This window comes from Corvus kubaryi, unplaced genomic scaffold (genome assembly GCF_017639235.1).
Source record: "Corvus kubaryi isolate FWS band 111438036 unplaced genomic scaffold, C.kubaryi_AGA036_p1.0 37398, whole genome shotgun sequence".
NCBI classification, from domain to species: domain Eukaryota; kingdom Metazoa; phylum Chordata; class Aves; order Passeriformes; family Corvidae; genus Corvus; species Corvus kubaryi.
Window position 1 is genome coordinate 10,597,369 of NW_024581137.1, and position 19,877 is coordinate 10,617,245.

Here is a 19,877-nt window from a genome sequence, read left to right on the forward strand (position 1 = left end):
TGGGGTATTTAGCAACAGCTGATGTGGGCAGCTTATGTGACATGGGGTCAGTAGCAGTGCTTCCTGTTTTGTTTTCTCTCTCTCTTAATTCAGTCAGGAGCTAAGGGAAAACTCGTGCGGAGTCTTGCTGTGTGTGAAGAGTCATCCCCTCGCCCGGGAGCGGAAAACCTTCATGACAACCAGGTACACTTGCAATCATTGCTGTTAGCTGCATGGTTGACCTCCATCTTCAGTTGCATGATTGTGTTACTTAATCGGGCATTTAACAATGTCTTTCTTGGGGGAAAAATTACATCCGACAATGAACGTGTTTTTATGGAGTTATCTGGTTTAGCGTGAACTTTAATTTGAAATACTACTTTTGTACTATATCACAGGGTGTTGTTTGCTTTTTTTTCCAGACCCCCTGAAAATTTCAGCAAATGGAAAAGAATTCAAAAGAATTCAGATTTTAAAATTTAAAAAAATAGTAACAATCAAAAAGAATATTAATATGTTCTTTTCTCTAAGGCTATCTCTTTCAAGGCTGCACCAAATACAGTTACGAACATGCTCTGATTTGTGGTTCCTCTTAAGACTTCAGTTCATATCACTGTCCCCCTTCACATAAAATTCAAAGGTCCTTCGCTCTCTAAAGTACCTTGGTAGAGCCAAGGATGCCTCCTACTGAGTGGCATTCATTTTTTAAACTCTTGGTGTAAATTATCCTATATCAAAATCGTGTATTTGAGTTTATCTGTACTAGTAGTGTTGTATTCCCATCAGCTGGTAGAGTTCTGTCCTCTGCACTCCTCACCTTGGACAATAACACTGGTGGCAGTCTTTGCAGACTAACTTCAAAAAGTACTCCAAAAAGCAAAAGTTAAGCCTCAACTACTCCTCTTTGCTTGCCTTGTGAGAGCAAGGCTTAAAAAAGCTCAACTAACTAAAACCCAAAATATGATGAACACTGCCTATAATTTATGAGATGTTTATGTGCAGTTGAAATGAGCCATCGAGAGAGCTTGAGCAAGTGGCTTCTTGTGAGCTTAGCACAAAAATAAAAAATGACATTTAAGTGTACTTTCTCACTGTTTCCTCTGTTGACTTGAAATGAAACAAATCTGTCTCTCCTCTTAGCTCATAAGTAAGGAGAGGTTTTTCTATTTTTTTAATTTTATTGAAAGACCAAAAACCAAGTTGTTTAGCAGCAGGACATTTACATGTTCTACTGCTCTACAATGATGCTTATGCAGTAGATGGGCAGGTTATTTTATCAGTTCTGTTGTAGGTAGACGCTTTCTGCTTGACTTGCATTACTCAAAATGTGTGGCTTTTGTTCCAATTTTGTTTGTATTTTCTATTGTTTAATGGAGAATGAAAAGGAGAACAATATAAAGAGATTGTATGGAGCATCGCTGGTAGTTTATAATGTACTGCACAGGACCGGTACTAAACTACAGAGAGACTGGCAGGTGTTGAGGCAAAATCCCTATCCTTAATCCAGGCAGAGGAGGGGTTCCTGTTATGCACAGCCTTTGGTCTTGCCTGACTGACCAGCCTCAGCAAAGATTTCTTTGACCATCTTAAATATTTATGGGAGATGAAATGTCTCCCTTGACCCCAGCATGTTTTCTAAACGAACAATTGGCTTGGTGTAAATAATTAGATAGGAATTGCCCTTTTGCTCTTGCTGACCATTAACTAATGAATGTGGCTCAGCTTTGCCATGGAAAGCTGGACCTGCAGGCTCCTCCTTGGGCTGGCTGAAGGATACAGGAAGTTTTGTGCCAACCAAATTGTTTTGCTTTCACTTTAGAGAAGAAATAACTTATTTTTCATTTGGAATTATTTTTTCTTAATTTTTATTTTGTCTTAATGGTTTACAAACCACAGGGAATTAATTATCAGAGAATGTACGGTACCTTGCCAGAACTACTGAGTATGGATTGTACTGCAGACTTGATGTTTGTATTTATATTTGAATACTTGCCTTCATTTTCCTGTATAAGGAAAAAACTTGTTTACCTGTATTACTTGATCTTGAGTGCTTATCCAATGGTTCACTATGTCCTTACTTAAAAGAAATGTTGCCTTTAATGTTATACTATAGACCAAGAAGTGTATTATTGCAATTTGAAAATCTATTTTGTTGTTCACTCTACTTGTATCAATGTATTTATTAACATTGTATTTTATTATTGAGAAAAATCAATAAAAATCTAAGAAAATATACAGTAGCTTGCTTTCACGACTCTACAGCCCTTTTGTGTGTTTTTTCTAGTGCAAATACATCGGTATTATGTTACATGTAAAACAGTATTTACTATATGTTCATATATGTGCTTTTCTGTAAAGTCTGTCATTTTCATAAGAGCATTTTTAAGAACCACTGTTAAGTTTAGGATTAATATCCTGGGAACAATGTGGCCAGTTACATTTTTCTCCTGTTGAAAAGCTAGCAGCGCAGTTGCTCTGCTCTGGGCAGTGCAGGGAATCAAGTTATCCTTTGGGGTCATTTGGCAATGGTTGATCCAAAGTTTGTTGTTTGAATGAGAAATCAGACTGCCATAAGAAGTGAAAGAAAGCAGGCACAGCATTAGTTCCCTGAGCACAACTGAGCAGGTTAGGAAACATCTTTCAATGTATCCTTACCTGAGATGACCAGGAATTCTCACTCTTTCCCTCTGTAGGCTCAGATTTTGGGTAACACTGTCAGACAAAACTAACAGGAGTAGGGATTAAGGGTGGTAGGTCAGGTTAAATTTTGGGTCCAGGTCTTTGTTTTTCTTTTACAATGCTTTTCATCTCAAGTCTTTTGTGCCACATTCAAACTTCACAAAAAGTCAATAATGATTAAGCTGAGAAGTTACCAATTTCTGTCTTACTGTGGCATGTTTATTTTGATACCTTGTTTTGTTAGGACCTTGTCTTACATGTCTTGTGATGGCTGATTTGTAGTTCTTTAAAGAATTCAGAAACCTAAAATTTGTAGTAATTACTGGAAGCATCTTTTGAATTCCTAATGGTTACTTACACACCCCTTACTTTAAAGTTTTCTATTGATCTTTTGGTATGCTAGTATTCTTTGAAAAATAGTGAAGGAAGGGAATTTACTAGCATACAAGAAACTCCGGTTTTCTCCAGTATTGGTGAATTAGGTTTTCATTAACATGATGTCAAAAAATTACCAAGCATGCAGGACTCTCTTCTATTAAAGAAAACTGCTTTACCCAGGGAGTTTTGTGACAGCTTTCTTCAAATGTGCTTTTTTACACTACTTAAGCATATAGTATTTTCTGGGCCATTTTTTTTTCTTTAAAAGAATAAAACACAGAAGTATGCTTATTCAATTTTGTCCAGCCAGATTAGGATTTCTTGAAATACGAAAATCCTGTCATGGTAGCTTAAAAAGAAAACTATTTGGGTTTTGTTAAAACACAGCCAGTATAAAATAATGTTGTGAGCAGGGAAAAACAAGTTCTTTAAAGAAAATTAGAAAATGCAAACCAGCTTGAGTTCTCAGTTCTTGCTAACTTTTTGAAGCTGAAGCATGTTTCAAAGGGACTCATAGTCTCTGAAATACTGAATTCTTGAGGGTAAAATTTGTGATGCTTTTTGGAAGTTCACTTACTACTACATCCTTGGAAAATCACAGGGCACATTTCCCCCCTTTTGCATATGTCTTTAAATATGAATTACCTGATAAGTTAGTAAGCCCTCTTGTATACCATGGAGTATAAAATTTGCTGGCACTCTTCTACTATTAGAGCCAGAAAACTCCATTTAGCTGATACTACACTTACATATGTAAAACAGTTCATATCAACCTGCAGATTTTCTAGTGAAGGGAAATAAGTTTCATTTTTCAGATGTCTATCCATTGATCATCACTTAACAAATGTAATATTAAATTATAGAATTAATTAAGAAAGGCCATATGAAAAGTATTTCGTTACTCTGAAAAGTCTTAAGGGAGAATTACTGAAGTGTAGAATGATACAGTCCCCTTAATAGAGGTAGCCTAAATTTTATAACATTCAAAATATTAGAGAAGAAATACCTACTTACCACTAGAATTTGGCCTCTAAGATGTCATTATTCTCCTGGCTGCAAAGTACTGTTTTTCAAATAGGAAAGAAATGTATCTGGCTTCAACTTTTCTAGCTACACATAGTTTAATGCCAATATCTGCAGTTTGGAAGCCATGGGAAGCTTACTGAATCTGGCCCATAATTATCTATTTTTTTTCCTCAACAGGAATCAATCCAGCTACAGCTTTCAAGTTTTCCTAGTTTGCAAGAAGAAGATAAATCTAGTAAAGATGACTCCGAGAAAGAAAAAGAGAAGGATAAAAATAAAGATAAAAACAGTGAAAAAAGCAAGATCAGAATGTTATCAAAAGGTGAACTTAAAAATCTTTAAATTATTATAATTACCATTGTAGAAAGGATTCTATGTTATTACAAGGATTTATTTCTTTATTTGTGTATATATACACAGCAGAAGTGTTTTCATACACTGAGAAAATTCGGAACCTGAAATGTGTATGCGTAAAAGTTATTTTCATACAAACATTAGGCTTTAAAAGTGAAGAAACTTTCCAAACTGAGGTCTTTTATTAGATGTTATTAATTTTCTTTAATGTAAGATAGATCTTTTGAATGCTTAACCATGTTGGTATAAAACACATAAATATATAAATACATGTGTGATTATATACTAAGTGCATATAGTGTATAAGACACTAATACACTTTTATCCAGATTAATGATAAAATATTGGCATGTAACTTGTGCAGTGTAGGCAGCAGAGAGTAATCCTCTTCACTATTGCTCCTCTCTCATGGAGAATATATCCTAAATGCTGTAAGGAAATTAATCCTTGACATTTAACCTGCATTGCAGTCTACTATTATCACCTACCAAGACTTCTTCAGGAAAGATGTTTATCTAAATTTGGTATTGCTTTTTAAAATCTTTTTATTAATCCATGGTACAGAGTTGCAGTGTAATCACTCAAAAATAATCATTGCCTACCTGGGTGTGGGTCTGCAGCTGGTGTGAATTGTCATTTGGCTTCAATGGAGCTCTCAGAGTTCACGCCAACTTGAGGATCTGTGTGTGCATTTGAGTCAGGAGATTATGCTGAAAAATTAATTCTGGCTACTGTCACGCATCCCTATTACCTGCCTACTCCCAGGTGTCATTGGATTTCAGTCTTTTAATGCAAATAGAGTTCCCACTGGCATGATTCCTCATTTGCTGAGTGTACAGCATTTATTAAGTGACGCAAAGAGACACTGATGAATAAAACTTCTTTTTCCTAATTTTACTTTTTTTTAATGGTTTAATGGAAGAACTTGGCAGGGTCTTGAATGGCCTTGAAGGTTTCCTGTGTTTTTCAAATGACCAGCAGTTTCTGTTAATGTTTAGTTTTGATGCTGTGTTCTCAGTGGAGTGGTACAGAGAAACCATGAATGTCCACCTGATGCTTCAGAAAATTGATCTTTCTTGGCTGAACTCCAAATGTACATTTTCTTTCAGAGCATATGTTTTCAGATTGTTGCTGGAAAATGGATTTTGATTTATAGCATAGTTAATCGGAACTGTTGAAATGAAGTAAATGAGTGGAGGCTGTTTGTTTTTATTTTTCAGATTGCAGTCAAGAATATACAGACTCAACAGGCATAGATTTGCATGAGTTTCTCATTAACACATTAAAGAATAACCCCAGGTAAGTATTTCCTGCATTAAAGCTGACATTCCTGAAATTGTAGCTGGCAGTCTTCGACTTCCCGTAACTGTACACTGTGTTTTATTTGTTCTGGAGATGGTTATGAGGGAAAATGTAAAGGAGGTAGGCTGTTAACTGAGAAAAATGCTATAAAAAGTCATCAACTTCTACTCCTCCATCCAGTCACCCATTGCTTAATTTCACTTTCAGTAACATCTGGTCTTTGTCCTTACCTTCTTGTATACAGCTCTCCATGGTGATTGCAATAATATATTATAACTATCGCAGTTGGAGATTTGTATATGAATATAAAGTAGCTTCCTTCTAGCAATGCTGCACACAATTAAAATCCTGTGCTCGTTGCCAGATTCTGCTCTCAGTATTCCCATAGTTTTCATTTGGAGCTACAAGCCCATCTCATCATTAAATTTGCCTCTAAACAGCCAAGGAGAGATCTGTAACATTTTTATACATTGTGATTTTCAATGTTCGTTTCACTTGCATCTGTTGAATAGGTACCATGTAATTCTCCAGTTATTCCTACGAGAACTTAGAATAAATGGGTACCGAACAGCTTGCATATCCTCTTGTATAGATGATGGAAGGTCCTTCATCCTTTAGTTGCTTTATCTGTGCAAACTGAGAAAGTTCAAAAGAGCTAAGGGATGATGGGACTCTGTCAAGCTTAGAAATGTGTGGAAGTATGCTGCGGCAACTTCTGAATGTTTTTGACAAGGGAGGAGGGGAAAAAGGAACATCTGAGACCTTCCAATTAAAAACAGAGCATTTTTCCTGAGAAATACTCTGGCATTGCTTCCTGGGAGCCATGGTTCAAAGGTGGTGTTCTCCATTGTGTTCTCTAACTAAATTAGATGTGTCCAGCTTTCTTGCAGCAAGTCAATGCCTTGTGGAAGATACGTCTCAGGAAAAATGTTGAAAATTTCTGTGGGTAGCATAAATTTCTTCTTGTGAAAGATCTAGCTTAGCTGGAAATCTCATTTTCCATCAAAAAAGAGTGAAAAAGGACCAAAGCTATCCATAGCAGTGAGAGTCTTTCTAGGCAACACATTGATTGCAGCCTGTTGTGGCTGGAAGCGCTTTCAGACCATAGCTGAGCTCATAGAAGAGCAGAATCTGTATGTCAGTGAAGATGCAGAAAAGCAGGCTGTAGTCTTTTGCAGATGATCCAGGGTAAAAAAAGCATGTTTCATTTTTAATCAAGATGACTGACAATGCTTGCAAAATGGCCTTACAAACATTGATATATGAATATTTTCCTATAAAATGTCTATTCATAGTTGATGGTACAAATCCTTGCATTTCTTTTTGACAGGGACAGAATGATACTCTTGAAAATGGAACAGGAAATTATTGATTTTATTAGTGACAACAAGTAAGTTGAGTTCCACACTTGGTTTATCAAGTCACATGCATGTGTGGCAGTGTGAGTTGCGTGAGGGATACACTCATATGGACCACAGTGCTCCTGAGGGCTGTTACTGGCACGCTGCAAGAGCAGGCTTCTGTTTCCTGCCACGTGGTGGGACTGCTTAAAATACAGTAGATGTAAATGAAAATCTTTTGCTTTTCATTGTGTTGTAATTGCACTGGCTCTGCTCATTTAGATCTAAAAGTATAATTAAAGCTTTTAGCGTAGAGAATAATCAACTATGTTATCTCTTGGCTTTTCCCTTGTGCTATGTTATTCTAATGCATTGGAAAATAGAACTGAGGTGGAGAGATTGTTGCTACTATGTGGTCTTTATAATAAAATATTCCTGCAGCTTTAAAAATAGAGAGAATAGCAGCAGAGGAAAAATTTATGCTGACGGGAAATAAGCATTTTGTCAGAAATAGAGGAGAAAAGGAGTGTTTGCCAAACTAGATCTTTCCAGAATTGCCCTGCATATGACCTTTGGGAGAAAGGCAGAAATCTGTTGCCAGTGTCTCAGCAAATCTGTAGGATTGGTTGTGCAGGGAGCATGAGTGCATGTGGGGGATTGTGACACGAGTTCTTCCCAACATACGGAATACTGACTAGGTATCGTGAAGCGTGAGCTTTGTTTGTCCCAATGTTGCACACAGAAATGTGCTTATTAGAAATTCTAAAATTAATTCTTTTTTTTTTCTTTCAGCCTTTCCGTAGTAAACTTTTATATGTAAACGTGTAACGGAGAAGTTTTCAGTGAGATTTCTGTCCCCTGAATTATCAAATATATTGTTGTTTTCATTTGTTTATAGCTTAGAGGGAAATGTAATTATCAGTGCTATTTGTCTCCTTTGTTTCTAGTAATCACTATAAAAAGTTCCCTCAGATGTCGTCGTATCAGAGGATGCTAGTGCACAGAGTGGCAGCTTATTTCGGAATGGATCACAATGTGGATCAGACTGGAAAATCTGTAATTATCAACAAGACCAGCAATACAAGAATGTAAGTAACAACACTGTTGTGTTTTTCCTTGTTCCCTTTCTCAAGACAAGAGCTGGTTTGTACCATGACTGCACAGTGTAATTTTTTTATGTATTTTTTTAGATTTGTTTTTGCAGCAGGAGTGAGTGCTCTTTATTGTTTTCTAGGTTGGGAAGAGAGGACAGGGCTCTTACGGTGCGGTTATCTAAGGCTATAACAATACATAAGGAGAAGCCAACCTTATTGGTCCCCTTGCAAGAAAATTAGCACAGTATCTTGGAATGTTACTTTTCCTGATTCCTTAGTGCCACCACTTTGCTACAGAAATGAGCTTGTTGCTTTGCAAGTCACCTGATGCCATGCAGCTATGTCCTAAATAACCCAAACATCTTTGGAAGATTGCCTCTTTCCTTGTTCTGGCTCTGCCTGCTTCAAGAATCATTTTCCGCCCAGCCTGATTATTTAGGATTTGGTTCCCCTCCACCGCCTGCCACCATTCATTCCCTTTTCTTCTCCTCCCATCCTGGTTCCACTTTATTTTCCATTCAAAGCTCACTGTTTGACAGCAGTGTTTCTGTGAAACACAAATTCCTTCTGATGATTCAAATGCATTGCAAAATTCTTGGCAGATAAAACCTGTGCTGGCATGAGTTCTGTGCTCCTCCATGAACCTGTGTAAAACTAACCAAAACTTGATATGAGCTGCAGTAATGTGTCCATGCCTAAACACCATCACTTTTTCTGCCAAGTGCCACATGTGTATTAAACAGAGCCTTCCTCTCCCTCTCTACCTATAAACTAATGAAGAGGAAGTAATTACAACTGGGTAATGAAATTTTGGTATCTGGTATTGCAACAGGAAAGCCCCATTTGAAAATTGTGTACTTCCTGTATTCAATTAGTAGGAGAAATATAAACATTTATTTCATTTATATATCCAGTAGTGAGGTGATTTATATATATCCAGTTGCAGAGAGTATTTTTTTAATGTTATTAGCTTCTCCTGTAGAAGGGTGGAAGGACTTGGGAATGGTGCTGTACAGGGCTGGGAGTTGAACTCAATGATCCTCGTGAGTCCCTTCCAACTCAGTTTATTCTGTGGTTCTGTGACTACCTAATTTTGCAAGATCAATACACATTTGTATTTGCTATTCCACTGAGCCCTAAAAATCTTCCATGTGAATGTAGTAAATTTAAGATCATGGGCAATTTATTTTAGGTCCTTTTCCTGGGCTGTCCTTGAGATACTTGGACATCTGTGAAACAGCACTTGGGCACTAATGTTTTTAAAGGTTTGAATAAAGTGTGCACTAACAGTTTGATTTTCAGAAGTCAAGAGAATTACAGTAGCTCGATGAAACGCTCAGGCTGCAAAGGCTTAGCCTCAGGGTCTGATAATACCTGCCCCCTGCTAGGGCTATCTTTGGTTATGAATAAGAAAAAGCTGAGTATGCAGCAATCTGGTGCTCAGTTTTGAGCTGAAAGCGAGTCCCCTCTAAATAAAACACAATCATGTTTGAATGCTCTTTAAGCATTCCTCTCTCTTATAGAGTCCTCCCTTTTCCCTTCACATCTGTATCACTGTTGTAGTGCACCAAGTGCTACAGACCTTTCCCTCACACCATTGCCTTCTCCTGGTTGACGTGATAATAGAATAATACTAGCGCATTAATATCTGTAAATGCCTTGCTCTGTTGCGTGGCTTTCATCTCAGAGATGGGTAGCATGGAAGTGCTATGGGAAACGCTTACACAGGGCTTCTGGAGAGGACACTGAAGCCTTCTTCAACAGTCAGAGCTTTATCTGAGTGCTCTGGTGAAGCTGTGGCTTCATGCATGGTGGGAGTGAGCAAGAAGGCTATTTGCTAGGTATGAACTGCCATCCTTGCAAGCTCAGCAGGCAGGATGTTGTAGGGATATAACGGATCTAATGGCCCTTTCAGCTGTGGTCTTGCAAACTGGAGGTGAGGCCATTAAAAATTCCTGCCTAAATATTCCAGAAATAAACACAGGGCTTTGCCCCTCTTTTGACTGTAAGTACAGCTATTTTGTAAGCACCACACAGGCTGCAGATTTCTTCCCTCTTCAGTGATTTGGTGGTAGGTAACTGGATTATACGAAGCTCATATTGCCTTGTGGTGCTTCCAGTGTTATTTACATTATTTTGGTATTACCATAAAATAAAGCTTTTGTGAAGTGGCTGTTTCTTTTCATAACTGGAGGATATGGCATGTTTTTTTAAAATGTCCCTGTCTCTGACAGAAAACATTTGTTATTATCTAGCATGAATAAGGGCTGATGAGATTTTATTATCCGCAGCAAATATTGTGTAAGTTCCACATCTGAAAGCGTCCAGTGTGATTTCATATGTTCTGCATTTCACTACTCTCAGAGGAGACAGTTTTGTGCAGTTCAAAATCAACACCGAATACTGGGAATGTGTTGACTCTATTAATTACTACTTGGACAGTATCCAGAATACCGGAGAATCTGAAGAGCGTCTGAAACGCTGTTCACCGTGGTTATGATGTGCTGTAAGACTGAGCCTTGATAGCTTTATGTGAATTTATGGAGAGGCCCCACAGACAGATGTTCTGAAGATTTGCATTTTGGCAATAAATTATCTCTTTATAGCATGTGGTTTCCAAACTACTTTAGCTACTACTGTGGAGAGAGAATATTTTTACATACTCAAGAATTCATAAATTCAGCACTGGCTGTGACTTCTGTGTACGTGTGCCTGTTTGAGAAGAGCATATGACTCTGCAGTGTCGCCTTGTGGGCTTGAATAAGCACCTTGTGCTTATTTTTTGGCTGAGTGAGGGTTCATGTCATATCTCTGCTCCCGCTTGCAGGCGATGAGTTCTTCCCAGGCTCCAGGCGGTGAGGTGCATTTATCCTGTTCAGCAGAGACCTCCTGTGCTCGCTGCCTGCTTGGAAGTACAAGTGTCAAAAGAGTTAATGGTTTTGAGATGAAAGAGCTGGCTGGAAAACTCTGGTATCAATGTTCCCATACGGGTGCCTCGGAAAGGACTAGTGTGTGTCAATCAGGAGATGAGAATATGGTCGGGGTGTTTCCGTGCTTTCATCAATTGGCTGTCTTAGGACAACATGTATCCACTTTTATGTACCTATGCCTGTAAAGTACCTACTTCACGGAGGTTTGGAATATGAGAAAGAAAGTGTTTATGGAAGAAGTTGTAGCTGGACGGAGGGCTGTGACTTCTCTGTTTGTCTGTGCTGCTTTACATAGAGGGAAAAACGATGGTAAAAAATTCATTAGGATTTGAATCTCTGGCAGTGCAATCCTGCAGCTTTCATGAACTCTCAGTGAAGTCTCTCTTAAAAACACAGTCAGACAATAATGGCAATTTTTCAGTCTGAAGAGTATTTATAATGAAGAGCTTAATCTAAGAATCTAAGATGCCTTTTTTTTTCTTTAATTTCATTGGAATATGAATGAGTTATGCTGTTTTCAAAGCTTTTTTTTCTAAGAAATGAAATTTTAAAAGATACTAAGGCAGTCGAGGTCCTCACTGTTTGTTGACTTTAATACAGTTAAGTCTCTAGCTCTCATTAAAGAATAGTGGATTTTAAAAACAAATTTTCTTTTCATATGATTTTTGAAATTTAAAGTAGGTAAAAAAAGGAGAACAACTTCAAAAAAAAAAAATTAATGATGTCATGTCTTACAAAAGTCCTGCCTAACTAAATCATCCAATTTTTGAAATCTTATTCTCAGCAGTATATGTGAGAAAAATTGATTAGAGAATGAAGGAGGATTTTGCTGCTGTTATTTTGTTTTTATAGTCAAAGAGCTCAAATACTACTTAAAATGGGAAATCTGCCTTGCTCAGTATGAAACTGCTCTTGTGTCACCATTCTAATGTATATTTGTCTGTCATCTGTGTCTGCCTGTCATCTATCTAAAGATACACAGAAGTGTATGGGGAACTTAAGACAGTGAAATACGATATAAAAAGAAGTTTGGAATTGAGGCAATATGTTAGTCAGTGCGCCCCTGTTTGGAGCCAAAAGATGTGTACGTGCCACCTTGTGTTCTGCGTATTCCTCACAATTCCTATCAAACAACTGGAAGTACTTCAGAGTTTTTTGCAGAACTGTTCATATGGTTAGATGGATCAGATTCATTCACTTGACTATCTGTAGATAGGTGGAGAAATGTAGGGGATATGTGTTTGGTGTGTTTGGTAAATTGAAAGGATTTTCATTTGGTTGAGATCATCAGCCATGTGACAAGCATGTCTGTATCACAGCCCACACATGCATTCATGTACTTTTTTTATGTAAGTGTGAGTGGCAGGGCTCATCAGAACCGAGAAGGTAGGATGCTTAGGATATATAATGCTGTGTTTAGACATTTTCATACATTCTGAGGGTGTAGCATAGCTATTATGAATTTCATACCAGTTCTCACATCCTTGGTTCTATTTTATTTTTCAAGAGCGTTGTGAGTTATGATCCTTGTGATGCATGGGTTTTTTCCTACTCTGTTAATATTATACTGCCTCAGTTGGAAAGTGTTTTGGTGCCTTTGAGATGCTTCAAAAACTTGAGGCAATATTAAGCTGTTATGTGCGTTACAGGGGTTCCTTATAAGCTAGAAATGAACTGTATCAGCAGAAGGAGACACAATGTTCAAGTTGTACTTTGAATAACCTGCAAGGCTTTTGTAGTTTGGCATACAATCTGTGTTATTCTGCCTCCTCTGTGTACGAGTGGTTTGAATCAAAAGCAAAGAAGAAAAGTTCTCTTTGGGCTTCTGTTGTGTATTCACTGAGCGATCATGCTGTAGATAACATCTATGCTAGTCGAGGTGTGCTGTGACAATTTCACTATCTTCAGAGTCTGAACTTTTGTACAGGATCCTACAGGCATGTCAGTAAAATGGGATTCACTGAACATGGCAATTTCAATGAAGAACAGTTTCTAGAATTTTTTTTACCCTAGGCTGAAGTGCCAAGAAGACTTTCTTGAGATATCAAATGTTACAGCCTTTGGAGCATGCAGAAGAGTATGCCTTTCCCCTTGACTGAATAAGGTATTCAGTGTAAATGACTTTAATTTCTTTAAGCAGTTGTTTGCTGATGGGAAAGATGGGACATTTTAGCAATAGGGGAGTAGTGACAAATGTATACCTGAATGTGAGTACCTTTTTTGTAAAATCTCAATCAAAGCAATTCAATGTTTGCCAGAGAATTTGAAGAACAGTTTTGTTACCCTCCCTGTTGTAAGCCAGAATAGTTATCTTGCAGTTGGTTTGCTGCATGGTGTTAATCCGTCTGCGTTCAAGCACCTTATGCTATTCTTAATTATCATATATGTACAGAGAGCAATGATCTCATGAGAGCAGAATTGCTTTATGAGCCACATGATGCATGAAAACGCACACGAACCCCCTTATTTCTGCTTTTATTATTTTCATTGGAGTCTGGCATTCTATTTTTTTTTCTTCAAGGGACTATGGAGTCAGAGGGCCTCTGTTTTCTGTTGTAGTTACCTCTTTTCCATCTTCTCTACAGAACAGTTGCTCCTTGGCTACTAAGAAATGAACAGAAACTGGAGATACCCAGACTTTCCCTCTGATTTACAATTGCTGTTGCTCAGTTGGTATTACAACATTTTCTGTTACAAATGTGTAGAGAAATAAAAGGGTGCATAGTGGATGTATGCAACTAAATGAAGAAACTGTATAACTGAGAAATAACATTGTAGTTGGCTGAGACATTTTGGTTTAAGATGAACTAATACATGATGCGACTAATAATTTAGTAAGAACATCAATAAAAGAATAATGTATAATAAAAACTATGAGGTTTTGTAGCTACATTGTAACATGCAGCATTTAAGTAACAGGTTACCTTATATTTTCATAGCTTTTAAGGTTTTTTTCATACAAAATAATCTATTTATTTCAGTCTGGGATTAAATTAGGAACATGATTAGAAAAAAACTTAGTTTTTATTTTGTTAATGATGGTTGAATTAGGACAGCCTTTTATTTTCAGCAAGCATTCTGTCATTTTAGTCATATGCCTTTTTTACATGAAAGATACAGATGAAAAAACATAAATACTTAGTACACTTGAAGTTGAGTTTAATTTGACTCTTAAATACTGGCTTCATTCTTACTTCAGTGTAAGCTGTATACTGGACCCATAGAAATTACATATTCTGTAAATGAGATGTTAGGGTTAATGAACCAGTTCTAATAGCTCCCATATTAAATTTTCATCTAATGTGATTTATTAAAACTAAATTGTTTATAATGAAGGTGGACATGTGCTCTTTACAGCTGTTCTATACTGTGATGACATACTAGTTAAGTGTTATTTAGAGGATATCTATGGTATTTCTTCTTCTATTTTTTTTTCTTTTTAATCACACCACTTAATAGTGTAAGTTTTATTAAACCTAGAAGGTTACTGTCACCTACTCTGTGTGGGTAGATGGAAGGTTGCCCAGGAAGAGAGTGCTGTGGAATAGCAAGTAGGTAATTTGGTTTAAGGAAGCTCTTTCTTGCATGAGTAATTAGTCCTTGTGCTCGTTCAAGCTGTAGTAAGAAAGTGCTCATTAATCAAGATGCTCTTTGGTCACTTATGCTTTCAAATCACTGGAGAGAGATCTGGAAATCTGAGATGGCCCCTGTGCTTTCCTCAGAGGTAACAGCGTATCTGTAGTAGGTGAAGTAATGCATTTATGTCTGAGCAATTCAGAAATAAGGTGTTGATATTTGAGCAAGTAAATGTTAGAGGTGGTTCAGAGTGGTTATATAATTGCCTTTAGCTCTTCTGTAGCCTGCCTCATTTTTAACGCAGGAAATAAGACTCAAAGAAATGTAAAAAGTATTGAATTTCAAGAAATCTTTGTCTATTGTTTCGGCTTGCTGCTTCCAGGGTAGCCTTGTGAGGCTGTCTCTGACAGTTTATTAAAAACAGGCCCTCTTCTTCGGGCCAGTGATTGTTCAGAGTATGACTTCTGATCCATGAGTCTTCCTGCTAGAGATGGCAAAAATGTTCGTGGCGCGAAGCAGAAGTCAGAACAAGAATTTGTTACGGTATTAATGTGTATACGTGAGGCATTTCAAGAGGACTGATAGTTTCTTTGTTAGCCTGATGGTTTTTGGTGAACCATCTTCAAATCTTCAGTAGTCTTCAAATCTTGAATTTGCTTCCTTTTTCTCTCTTGCTTCCTTGTTAATTTTTGAACTTCTGAAATAGAAAAGTGTAATTTTAAATAGATCACAGTAGTTATGCAACACTGTAATTTCCAGCCACTTACAGAATATGCCACATCCTTAAAAATCAGATATTAATGAATTCCGTAATAAACTATGCTACCACTTTTGAGCTTCTATTAGCTGGAAATAAATTGGTACTGTGTAAGATGTTCAGTCTCAATAGACACCCTGAATATCAAGAATTAAATCCAGCTGGGGAGAGAGCAGCAGAGGCAGGTCCCTCAGTAAAGAAATAATCTTAGTTTGATCACAGGAGGACAGCAGAGCATTTTGAAGCTCCTAAAACAGTCCCTGCCTGAGAGAGGACATTGTGCTTCTGTCCCGTCTAACAGAAGAGCTGATGCTTGCATGTGCCCTTGGCCTGCAGGCTTCTCCTCTGTATTCAAAGCCCCTGTTCTGGCCAGAAAATACGGGGCAAAATATTGAAGTTTGTACTCAAGCAGATGTTCAGGGAGCCAGGAGGTGCTGTTTTTGCATCCATATCTTAAAACAGGATGGTTTTCTGGAAATAAGTTTTAGGAAAGCTTGTGGGGGTCATGAGTTGTGCAATGATACCTCAACATTAGATTGGGGTTTTTAAGTATTGTATCTTTTGAAATCCCTCAGAATCTGGCCCTCTGTTTGGTCCACAAGATACTTTGGCACGAAAGAGATTCCTGCAGCACCCTGACAGATGGGCAAAGGTGACATAATAAAGCCTCATAGTCACTGAAGGAGAAATGCTTCCATGAAGCATTCCTGCCTCTTTTTTCCAGTCCTGCCAGACTTACTTGCAACCCCAAATAGAGGGGAAGAATGTCTGTGAAAATAACTTGTGACTTTCCACATCCCTGTTTAATAATAACTGCTGAACGTGTTTAGAGGCCAGCTGCTGTTCCTAAAAAAAAAAAATAAAGATTATATAGTCTTATACCAGAGAAAAGGTACCATTTGGTTTTTTGCAGATTTTTCCCCCCTGTGCAACAGAGAAGGCAGCGCTTTGAAGAACTGTCTTGTACATTATTTTTTTTTTAATAGCTTTTAATGTGCTTTTACCATCATAACAGAAGTTCTTAGTGATTCATATGATAAAAGCAGCAATCTGTTAATGAGGCATTTACCTTCAAATGCTTGCAATGCTATCTTGAGTGGTTTTAAGTATTAAGATGTGATAATATAACTGCACTGTACTTTAACAATTATCTATATTTAAATTCCCATTCTGGCTTTTTGAAACCATGTTTTAGCATCCATCAGCCACTAAATACATGAAACCTATTTTCAGGGTGTAATTTCAGGCCCTCCTTCTTGTAAAACGTTGTTCTGATAGAATTTAATCCACAAATTTAAACTGTTGGGCTGGAATTCTGCCTTTTTCATTAAGTTGGGTGATGAGCCTTTTGACAGTGATGATGTTTGCTTCCAACGTCTGTAAATTCTCTAACTCTCAGAATATGTTCCTGTGCCTCCACGATCAAAACAGGCATTTGTACTGCAGATAAAAGAGTTTTGCCCCTCAAGGTGTAAAGCAAAGAGGCAGCAATGCTTACATAATTTTGCTAGGGTAGTAATGCAGAACCCCAGGAGAGACTTCAGCCTAAAACCAAAAAACCACACAGCAGGCAGATACAGTAGATACTCACAAACTAGCACACTAGGAAAGGCCACCATACTGTGTCACAGCATGCCTTCAAAATAGAGGCCAACGTGATGATGGACTGAGCAATCAGTTTAATTAAAGACAAGTGTAAATAACAAGAAAACACTGTTAAACCATCAGAACACCTGCATAAGAGTGCCCCAAATCTTCACAACTTTTCTGAATCCTGTCAGCAGCAGCATTTCTCTCCAGCTCTTGCTACTCCATTGCTCTCCTCGTGGCATCCTTGTATAAGATCCTTTTTGTCAGTTATTCATTTTGTTTGCCAGATGATGATTCTGAGTACCCCAGGTGGTGTTTTTCCCATTCCTAGCCCCACTAGCCTACCTACTTTTTGCTTCTTGTTGCCATTCATTCAGGAGAGGAATATTAACGCACTGTCCCATGTAATATGCATTAAATGAAGATTGCACTGCAAATGCAAAGTTCAATTTTTTGGGCTCCTGGCCGCCCCAGTGATCTCCCCTTTTGAACTTGCATTCCTGTGTGGGGTTCTTTCAGACAGCTGCTTGGCTGTTACCTGTGAGGCTTTTGCAGATGACTTACACTAAGTGCTTGCTAGATTTTTTTAACTGCATCAGGCACTGTAGTGTCAAACTCATCTTCTCCACACATGGTGAGGCTGTTGCTTCTTTTGAAAGGCATCTTGCAACAGCCTGTGTGCTGCGGGGCTGTCAGATACATGTGCCTCATAATAAAGATTTATGTGCTGTATAGATACCAGACTGTTTGTGTGCTCTGCTAATGCAGTGACTAAGTCTTCAGAACTGTAACATCCAAAGCTCATGCTTGTCTCTTTCCATTTGTCCTTTTGGTGTGGAGTCTGTGCTTCCTGATTCTTAGACAGTTATTTCAGAGCTAATTAACTTATTTTAAATGAGTGCAGGCTTTTTTTCCCCCCTAGTACTTAATTTCTTGTCTTCTGTGCAAATAGAGGTCTATGAAACTGCATTAGTTTGCTTGGCAGACTCAAGGAAATGCCCTGTTCCTTCCTTAGTCTGTGTATCCTAATAGCTATTACCATTCTGCAATATGTTTTTAAAATCTGTAATTTGATTAAATTGATTAAATAGTGAATACTTGGTTAAGGTAGTTAGGGCTTGGGGTTTTTTCATTGCCACTTACAAGGGTTGACTCAGAATCAAAAGCATTAAATGAGCATGTAATGGGGAATTCTCCTTAAAGAGTCCATGTAAAAAATATGCCTGAGGGATGAACTCTGTTTTCTGTCATCCAGAGATAAATTGAGAGGAACTCTACTGAAGGGAATGGAAGTAGCTTGCATTAAAGTCACCATAATGATAGAAGAAAAAAAATCATCTAATGCTATAAAAAAATCTTCTTTTTTTATTTTTCCTTCCTGATGCACAGAAATATTTTGCTGCTTGCTTCAGCTTTACCATTTCCAAAATACAAGCTTCCTTGTAAGGAATGAGTCCAGAAAAGTGCCTTTGGGGCCTTGCTTAAGTAAGGACTGAAGATAGCTTTTAAGGAACTATAACATCAGAAAGGAAAATGGCCAACTTATAAAAGAAAGAACAGACACAAAAACCATCTAAAAGGTAGTGATGGGGGGTTGATCCACTATGGATTTCTTACTATATAACTGACTCAGTGTTTCACAAAATGACAGCATGGTTAAGGATGGAAGGATTCTGGAAGTCATCTTGTCTAACTCTTGCTCAAGCAGCACCACCTGGACCCAGTTGCCCAAGACTATGTCCAGAACCATCCCTGTCTTTGCTAGTGCCTGGTCACCCTCACAATGAAATGATTCCAAGCACAGAAAGAAGAAACTTCACCCATATCTTGAAGTGACCATTACAGTACTCTGCCAACAAAAAAATGAGTCTGAAAGAGTTGAAATGATCATTGGCTGCCGGGGAAGGAGCACAGACGCAAGAAATGGGGACACAGTATTGTCCTGAGATTTTACCTGGGTACTCTCCCCAAGTCTGGACCTGACATTGCACAGAAGTATGCAGAAGTGCTCCTGAGCCAGGGAAAAACACTGCATAGTAGGGTTAATGATGCCTGTTACATATTGTGTCCACCTTTGGTTAAACTGATCCCTTGACAAGAAGTGGTATCTTTTCACTGTGGGGAATAAAACAGATTAGGAGGCTGTTTAAAGTGATGCAAGCAGACTTCGCAGAAGTTTGCAGATGCTCAGAGTGTTTTGGGAAGCTTTTAATGGTGAAATGTTTGGATGCTGCAGGATACCTACTGAGGTTGGCTACCCGGAGGTATCCTGCTGGCATCTATCTAAATATCATGGTGCTACCTTTCTGGGCGGGATGGAGAGGAGAGGCTGCTTTGTCTGCTCAAAGGGCCTGTGCTTTCTGGCAGATCTGGGAGTGAGAAGGGGACTGTGCAGCTGCCTGAGGATGCACTGACTTACTCTCAGGTCTAATCTCCATTAAGCATTCATAGTGCCTGATCAAGAGTTTTACAGGGAAGGAGGAAATGTGCTCTGCATTTTCTTCAGAACCACATTGCCAGAAAGGTGACTAACTGAGCTACCTGACAAGTGTTAGGAAATATGAATTCATATGCAGTTGTGGTTTTGTGAAGTTGCATTTTCAGGACACAGATGTTTTGCTTTCATCAATACTTTCAAGCAATAAAAATTTGGGTGATCAAAAGGTTATATTAGATAAAACCAAAACAAAGGAAAAACCATGCCAGACTTTACATCTTTTTAGCCTGTGTGCTTTCCCCCTCCCTTTGTGTTGGTTTCTGAGCCTTTAAGCTATAACTGGGTCATACTTTTCGGTTTTCTCAGTAGAGTCCTCAAATTTAAAAAATCCTATTGACTTAAAAGGTATTTCCTCCTTAAGCTTCTTTTTCTGGA

The 19,877-nt window shown here is 38.0% G+C and overlaps 1 protein-coding gene across 38 annotated transcripts in view; it reads left to right on the forward strand.

Annotated features, from left to right (window-relative positions):
• The window catches only part of ARPP21 (cAMP regulated phosphoprotein 21), a 142,498-nt gene that overhangs the window by 41,321 nt on the left and 81,300 nt on the right, over positions 1–19,877 (forward strand). For all 38 annotated transcript variants that reach the window (XM_042043941.1, XM_042043971.1, XM_042043973.1 and 35 more), the window contains 5 exons: positions 94–183; positions 4,240–4,384; positions 5,637–5,715; positions 7,049–7,108; positions 8,006–8,146. In XM_042043941.1, coding sequence (XP_041899875.1) covers positions 94–183; positions 4,240–4,384; positions 5,637–5,715; positions 7,049–7,108; positions 8,006–8,146 — 515 coding nt within the window. The remainder of the gene's footprint in view (positions 1–93; positions 184–4,239; positions 4,385–5,636; positions 5,716–7,048; positions 7,109–8,005; positions 8,147–19,877) is intronic.